General features: G+C 38.2%; 1 protein-coding gene across 1 annotated transcript in view; it reads left to right on the forward strand.

Annotated features, from left to right (window-relative positions):
• The window catches only part of DLAT (dihydrolipoamide S-acetyltransferase), a 31618-nt gene extending 22808 nt beyond the window's left edge, over positions 1–8810 (forward strand). The window contains exons 11-14 of the mRNA XM_053690111.1: positions 4317–4435; positions 5055–5217; positions 6772–6908; positions 8280–8810. Of these exons, the coding sequence (XP_053546086.1) occupies positions 4317–4435; positions 5055–5217; positions 6772–6908; positions 8280–8409 (549 nt within the window). The 3' untranslated portion in view covers positions 8410–8810. The remainder of the gene's footprint in view (positions 1–4316; positions 4436–5054; positions 5218–6771; positions 6909–8279) is intronic.
• The last annotated feature ends 246 nt before the right edge of the window (positions 8811–9056 follow it).

Raw genomic sequence — 9056 nt, forward strand, 5'->3', positions numbered from 1 at the left:
CAGACTGTGTGCTATATACACATGACAGGCTGTGTGCTATATACACATGACAGGCTGTGTGCTATATACACATGACAGGCTGTGTGCTATATACAAATGACAGGCTGTGTGCTATATACACGTGACAGGCTGTGTGCTATATACACGTGACAGGCTGTGTGCTATATACACGTGACAGGCTGTGTGCTATATACAAGTGACAGGCTGTGTGCTATATACACGTGACAGGCTGTGTGCTATATACAAGTGACACGCTGCGTGCTATATACAAGTGACACGCTGCGTGCTATATACAAGTGACACGCTGCGTGCTATATACAAGTGACACGCTGCGTGCTATATACAAGTGACACGCTGCGTGCTATATACAAGTGACACGCTGCGTGCTATATACAAGTGACACGCTGCGTGCTATATACAAGTGACACGCTGCGTGCTATATACAAGTGACACGCTGCGTGCTATATACAAGTGACACGCTGCGTGCTATATACAAGTGACACGCTGTGTGCTATATACAAGTGACAGATAAGGAGCATAAAGCCTATCTAGTGGCGCAAGATGCAAATAGAACAACTGTTTAGCCCGTTCACGTTAATGTTTATTTTGCGATCAGTATATTTTTGCCTTTACTAAACATTTGCTATATTGACCTGTGACCTCTGCGAGATGTTTGCCTCACACTTTGTGATCCTCTTGTATTTAGTTCCTGTTTTCCCCTTCATTTACTAACTTGTTACTAGGGCGACTTAGAGTCCTAATATTTTTTTTTTTTTTAAAGGAAAAAAGACCAAATGAGTTGTGAGATCAGTATATTTAAATATCCATCAATAGACGCACATTTGTACAATATACCACGTGGTTGCTTCTATATCTTATGTTGCCTTATGTGATTTGTCACACAATGCAACGTAAGGATTTTGAGCTGCATGTATATCACAATAATGTGTTTGCTAACATAATTGGTAAAGGAGGAGGGAGACGCTCTACATACAGAGAACCTTCTGTTCTTGTTACCATGTCCTGATATAAAATATTACCGTCAAATTGCAGCGACTTATCAGCTTAGTTATCTAACCATATGTCCCTTTAAATAGCCAGCAGTGTCACCAGTCTTTCTTGCTTCAGGCAGAGCATGCAGTTTTAACATTGCTACAGACCTTGATCCATATACTGCTGAAGAGGCATGCACGCTCCTGAGCTCATGTGAGCCTTCCTAAGTTTACTCTTAAAGGGATATGAAACGCATACATTTTCTTTCATGATTCAGATAGAGAATACAATTTTAAACAACTTTCCAATTTACTTCTGTTATTTAATTTGCTTCCTTCTCTTGTTATCATTTGTTAAAAGGTGTATCTAGGCAAGTTCATGAGCAGCAGAGAAACTAGGTTCTAGCTGTTTTTTTTTTTTTTTTTTTTTTTTTTTTTTTTTAATATTTATTTTATTGAGTACCAACAGGGAGTAAATTTAACAACATAAGTATCAGTAGAGTACAATCAGCCAGAACAAGAAAAAAAGAAAAAACAGGGACATATTACTGTATATGCGCCACGCAGGGCGTCAAACCATATGGAGCAAAGCATACAATATCTACCTGCCTCTATATAACTAAAAAAAGAAAACTTTCAATAACGTCCTGGCCAAATTATCTATGTTCTCCCTATTGGAATTTTTAACATTAATTTGCCTTCTATTATTAACTCCATATTTAATTTACTTTACAATATTGTTATTCAACAATTTTACAGTAATCACAGAAATAATCAGTTGGTTTGGTTAAGTGTACCTCAAACAATACACAAACAAGAACAGGGAGAGAGAAAAGAAAAAGAAGAAGAGAAAACAAAAGAAAAAAAAAAAAAAAAAAAAAAATGATGGAGGGAAATTTTCCCTCCCCCCTCTCGCGCCTTATGGTCCTGTGTTAGTTGGGAGCCAGGTATTTGGAAAAGTCCCTGCCAATATCTGTAATTGAAAAAAAGCTGATTTAACATATGGTTTAACTATGATATTTTGTGTACCAACTGGTAACGATAATATGAATACTTTCCACTGTTTAAAAAATCGCTCGACTTGATCATCATGCAGCCCATGTGGGATGTAATGTTCAGACATACAGTGAATTAGCAGGGCCTGTTTAAATTCTCTCATGGTAGGCGCTTTTTTTGCTATCCATTTTCTCAATATTAAATTTCTACCCATGAATATAATCATATTAATCAATTTCAAGTTACGATCTACTCCTTGATATTTGGCTAAAAATATAATCTCCATGGGCTGGATAATGTAATCAAGTCGAAGGACAGTGTTCATCCAATATATTATCTTAGCCCAGAACTGCCGGATCATCGGGCAGTACCAAAAACAATGTAAAATATCTGCACAGAGGGCACTACACCTGGTGCAAGAAATCTCCCTCCCATGCCATCTTGATAGTTTTGCCGGAGTAAGATATGTCATTAAGGCTATCTTGATTTGGGATTCTCTCCATGCTGTCAACACCCAACTCTTTTCTGTTATCTTGAAGGTATCCACTATTCTATGTGAATCTATATCTGGAAATAAAGGGCGCCATTTAGTCACTATGTAGTCTAGTTGTTGTAATGATGGCTTTTGGTTAAGAAGAGAATAGAGGGCAGAGATAGAGTGGCAGCCTAAGGAGTATTTCTGTATCTCGAGTTGTAAGTCCTTAAGTGACCAGTCTAATCCGTATCTTTGTTTTAGTTCACCTATGTAATTCCTAACTTGGAGATATGCAAAAAAATCATGTTTCGAAAGGCCGAACATATTACATAATTCTACGAAAGTTAGAACGTTAGAATTTTCGTCCATCATTTGACAAATATAGGTCAAACCTTTTTGTAACCATTGTTTAAATAGACTATTGCCTAAGCCGTGTATAAAGTTAGGATTCCCAACTATCGATAGAAATTTAGAAACATGTGGCGAGCAACCAGTCTCATTACATAATTCCTGCCATGCCATGATAATACTCCTATATGTTATTAGTTGAAAAGGCTCTGAAGGGAGTTCTGTAATGGTGCAGTGTAGTAATGCGTCTAATCTAAATGGCGAGACCAATGTGGTTTCCCAAGCCAACGAAGCAATTTGTTCCTGTTCTAAGAGCCAATCTATCGCCACCTTGCTACGTGCGGCTATACTATACCATTGCAGATTCGGAAGTGCCAAACCTGCAGTTGTTTTATTATTCATCAAACGTGCTATCGCTATACGCGATTTGGCTCCTTTCCACAAAAATTTGGAACAAACCCTATTATATTCTATTAGATCTGCTCTATGAATCGGGATTGGAATATTTTGAATATAGTATAACAATTTCGGAAATATTATTGTTTTTATTAACATTACTCTGGCAGTTAATGAGATTGGAAGTTTAATCCACTCCTCCAGTTTCCGTTTGCAAGCAATGAAACATTTACGGAAATTCATGTTGTACCATTCCTCCGGATTAGGACTTAACATAATACCTAGATATAATATGTTCTGTACTTCGGCAAACGGATGTATAATGTCATAGTTTTTTTTCTTATGCAGCCACATCAATTCCGATTTTGTCAGGTTAATCTTATAACTGGATATTTTCCCGAAGATGTTAATTAGTTCTAAGAATTTGGGTAGGGAGTCTTTAATGTTTCTCATGAGTAACAATAGGTCATCTGCATATAGTAGGAGTACTAATTTTTGACCTGCAATTTGAATACCTTCCAGTTGTTGACGTAGAATAATCGCTAAGGGTTCTAAGGATATATTGAATAGTATAGGTGAGAGCGGACATCCTTGACGGGTCCCTCTTTGTAAAGAAAACCGTTCTGTGATCTCCCCGTTAATAATTAGAGCGGACCTAGGGTCTGAATAGATTAACTGAATGTACTGATTAAAGTTACCTGTAATTCCGAATTGTTCTAAAGAAAAAAACAGATGATCCCATGAAATGCGATCAAATGCCTTTTCCGCATCAACCGATAGTAGGGCCGTGTCTTCGGCTGTTGATTGGTGGCTGCATATTTATATTGTATGTGATTGGCTCACCCATGTGTTCAGTTAGAAACTAGTAGTGCATTGCTGCTCCTTCAACAAATGATACCAAGAGAATGAAACAGATTAGATAATAGAAGTAAATTAGAAAGTTGTTTAAAATTGTATTCTCTATCTGAATCATGACAGAAAATGTTTGGGTTTCATGCCCCTTTAAACTAAGAATACCAAAAGAAACTTCTTCTTAAATTGCATGCTTTGTCCCTTTTTTAAGTATTATTTTAACCCACTAATAGGTTTTCTTTTTCTGTCCTGTGTAGGTTACAAAGTCCGAGAACATAAAGTTGTCCGTGAATGATTTCATCATTAAGGCGTCTGCATTATCTTGTCTGAAAGTGCCTGAGGCCAATTCCTCCTGGATGGACACAGTAATCCGACAGTGAGTGCGCCGCTGTGGTTATTCTATTTCACCAGATTCTTGTCCGCTATCTGTTAGTAAATAAGTAAACTGCCTCTAACCCACAGTTTTACACTAGATCTCCCACCGACTGGACATTAAAGTCAAAATTAAACTTTCATGATTCAAATAAAAAATGTGATTTTAAACAAATTTCCAATTTACTTCTAATTTGCTTTGCTCTCTTGGTATCCTTTGTTAAAAAGCTTACCTAGGTAAGCTCAGGAGCAGCAATGCAGTACTGAGAGCTAGCTGCTGTGCCTCTTGTCTTTGACTCACCTAATGTGTCTAGCTAGCTCCCAGTAGTGCATCACTGCTGCCGAGCTACAGAATGCAGCAGATGTGATAATAGAGGTAAATGGGAGAGGGCTCACACATTAACATGAAACTCAGGTCCCAGGCAAATGTTTTTAGGATACACGGAAGTGACTTCTATTTGAAATGTAGAATACCAGACAGAGTTGGTGTCCGGGGGAATTAAAAAGATGCGTTCTAAGCTGAGCAAATAGCAGAACTCTGTTTATTAGAGATCTATTAAATGATTGTTTTGGGAAGTGCACGTATACTTTGGGTTTGTAAATCAGGACTTTGACTCCCATAGGAACCATGTTGTGGATGTGAGCGTAGCGGTGAGCACTCCTGTCGGTCTGATAACTCCAATTGTGTTCAACGCTCACGTCAAGGGTCTGACGGCCATCAGCAAAGATGTTGGGTCTCTGGCAGCACGGGCACGAGAGGGGAAGCTAAAGCCGCATGAATTCCAGGTTAGGCATTTTCCATCTATTTCTTTTATAAACCTGAGAGTGTTTGTGCAAGAATGTGCGTATGTTACCGAAAGGAAAGCTCTATTTATACAGAAGAGCAGGTGAAACGTATTTGTTGCATGGAAAAAAAAGTTTATATCGAAGCCCTTTTGTTTTGGTTTCAAATCCAACATGAAATGCATCACTGATCTGTGGGATAAAAGGTGACTGGCTGACGTAGACAACTCCTGCTGCTCTATTGGGGGACAGTGACACGCCCCATAAGCAGAACTGAATGCGTTTTTTTTTTTTTTCTCTTCAGTACAGAAACATCAGTTATAGAACAAAAAAATCACTATTAGAAAAAAAAATACTCCCAAAAGTGATGGCGCCCTGGGCCATAAGCAGATCTGGATATAAAGCTGGAATATTAATAAAACTTGTAATTGTTTTTAGTTGCCGAGTTTTTCATCAGATTTTTAAATTTTATTTTATTTTATTGTCCTAGTGTTCGCTTAAAACAGAAATGATTACTCGCTCTATTTATTTGAAAACGTATATATAAATTCTGCTGTGACGTTGCACTAGCGTAAAAATATCAATAACTTGAATTAACCCCTTGAGTGCTAATGACGGCTCTGAGCCGTCACAGAGTTTCCCACTCTGGTGCTAATGACGGCTCAGAACCGTCACTAGCACTCTTCCCCCCCCTTGAGGGAGATCTGGTGGCTCCCACCCGCTCCTACCCCGGCGATCGGGCCTGCATAGTGACAGGCATCACCAGGGCTTCACTTTATGCGCGGTGACGTTACGCGCGATAACGTGATGACGTCACTGTGCAACTTTATTTATACTTAACAATGTTAAGTATAGGAGCAGGGGGCATGCTGCTTAGAAGCCCGTATCTCAGGCATCTAAGCAGCTACAGACCCCAAGGTTCTGAAAAGAGAAAAAAAAACTTAAAAAGATTTTGTTAAAAAAAAAATATATATTTAAAAAAAAAAAAAAAAAAAATTAAAAAAATCTCAGCACCCGGGTGGGAAAGTGCTTAGCACTCAAAGGGTTAAAGGGACAGGAAAGTCAAATTAACGCTGCATGATTCAGAGTGTAATATAAGACACTTTTAAATTCTCTTCTATCAAATATACTTTCTTCTCTTGTTAAAAAGAAAATGTACTTATCCTACACTACTGGAAGCTAGGTGGTAATTGTCGCTACATATATGCCTTTTGTTCATCTAGCTCACAGTTAACGTCCGCTCCATAGCAGCAATGCACTACTATGTGTTCAGTGTTTTTGTAGAGTTTATAGACTGTTATATGCAATCATTAGTGCAATAATAAAGTGATCTAAGAGTTTTTCCTTTTGCACTTTTTATACCTTTTTATATTGCACTGAGTAATAATCTATCATACTTATTAAAGAGCAGCCTTTAAACAAGTTATAAGTGAAGTATTTATTCTTAAGTCGTATATAGAAAAAAGGGTTTAATGTCCCTTTTTAAATAGATCATTATCAATTTTACACTAAAACTCTAAACCGCTCCTTTTTTATTTATTGTGCATTTTTCCTTAGGGCGGAACATTTACAGTTTCCAATTTGGGAATGTACGGAATTAAAAACTTCTCTGCTATAATCAACCCACCCCAGGCCTGTATCCTGGCCGTAGGGGGATCTGAGAACAGACTGGTACCAGCAGACAACGAGAAGGGGTAAGGATGACGTGGGCACAACACATTCACATGCAGAGACTGAGGCTTTTTATTCTCACTAAATAACAAGCAGGATTGTTTTATTGCAGCACAAGATAAATAATATATCTTAGGCGCTATAGATGTTTTTCTTTCTTGTTATAAATTAGAGCACAAACTGAAGTTCTATAGCTAGTAATGTGCAGGGGAAACCTTTAGCCCTAGCAGCACGTGTGAGGAGAACTGACAATTCTCTAACACAGCAGTTCTGGACGTTTGTGCAAATAAATCGCAGCAGTAAAACCACTTTGTTAAAGTTATGGTTAACGCTTTCTTAAAACAGATCCAGAGATAAATATCTCTATCCCACGCTCCGCCGCCTACTTCAGAAGTCAATTTTTTTTTTTAGCAAACTGTTTGCATTTTTGTCCAATCGGCGCTTTCCCCATATGGCACTTTTTTTGGTGGTACAGCGCTCACAGAAAAATTTACTTATGAAGTGGGCGGCCGATTGCTGGAATTTTAATTTTATATCTATACTAAAATGTAAGTTACTGCGCAACTTCATTACAGCTGATGAATTAAACTCCATCTCTGATTTTATAAAGGCGAGAGTTTACCATCACTTTAATATTCCAGCCACAGAGTGGGCAAAGCGTCCAGACCTCTTTTATTACATGTCATGTGACTGCTCACCGATACCACAGTTTGTTGTTGTTCTGCCCTTTATCATTATAAAGATTTGAGCTCTCAATCAGCTTTTCAGTTTAGTTTTTATTTTAGCAAATGCCTCATTGTAACATTCAAAACGTTGTAAAATGCATTACACGTATTTAGTTAACAGCTGGTTATATACCCTGCCGTATTTAGTTAACAGCTGGTTATATACCCTGCCGTATTTAGTTAACAGCTGGTTATATACCCTGCCGTATTTAGTTAACAGCTGGTTATATACCCTGCCGTAATTTAGTTAACAGCTGGTTATATACCCTGCCGTAATTTAGTTAACAGCTGGTTATATACCCTGCCGTATTTAGTTAACAGCTGGTTATATACCCTGCCGTATTTAGTTAACAGCTGGTTATATACCCTGCCGTCTATAGCTTTGTTACATTTTGAGGAATGATTTTGGCATAAGATGAGGATCAAGATTCTTCGTACTAGCTTAGTCAGTAAAATTAAAGGGACGTTGTAATGCAAAACATGATGCGCTTTAATGCGTTAGCACCTGTAACCTTTGCATAACAGATAACTTTAAGTCCCTACAAAGGAGCAGCAAGCCTAGTAACTCGCCAATTTGTGTAACTGCTTCTCTTGACTGGTTGCAAGGGAGATAGTGAGCTCGTTAGAGATGGTTGTACCTGACTGTTGTCTCTCCTTTTTGTCCTGCAGTTTTGATGTTGCCAACATAATGTCTGTCACATTAAGCTGCGATCACCGCGTTGTAGATGGGGCGGTTGGCGCTCAGTGGCTGGCAGAATTCAAAAGGTTTTTGGAGAAACCAACAACAATGCTGCTATAATCCTGGAACTCTCACCCACCCCTCTTTCTTGGGTCATCTGACTACATACAAAAAAATTATTTATATGCTCCAGCTTCAAAACTCATATAAACAACTTTTTTATTTAAAAGAACAAGAAGAAAAACGAACAACCAAGAAAACTACCAGCTAGTTTTTTCTTTTTTATCTTCCAACATGTACAGTTACAAAGTGTCCACTCCAGTAACAAATAACGGTTCTCCATAGGACCGCTCTGTCAGACTTGACACTAAGATCAATGTTCTATATGTCACAAAAGGTCAACATTTCCCTGTTGTAGCTCTCGCCATGGCAGGGCAGAGTGTATGTGTGAGGTCTGAATATTTTTTCATGTATAATAAATGTATTTGGGCTCATCTGCTGGTCCATCTGTACCCTGAGAACGGCTGTTGCTTCTCTCATTCACACACAGTTATCGGTTTATTCTGGGTCTCAATTTCTACTGTGTTTTTGTAACCACAAAGGCAGAATCTAATGTTTAGCAAATAGTGCAAATAAATGTAACACACAGGCAGTTCCCCAGTCTGACAAAAGGATATAATGGGACGTTTTATGTACTCGCACTGTTACTAGGTCAAATTGCTGGGGTGCAGTCATCCTAGATAATTTTACAGACCTTATTGGGTGGG

Source organism: Bombina bombina, chromosome 8 (assembly GCF_027579735.1).
Source record: "Bombina bombina isolate aBomBom1 chromosome 8, aBomBom1.pri, whole genome shotgun sequence".
Classification (NCBI taxonomy): domain Eukaryota; kingdom Metazoa; phylum Chordata; class Amphibia; order Anura; family Bombinatoridae; genus Bombina; species Bombina bombina.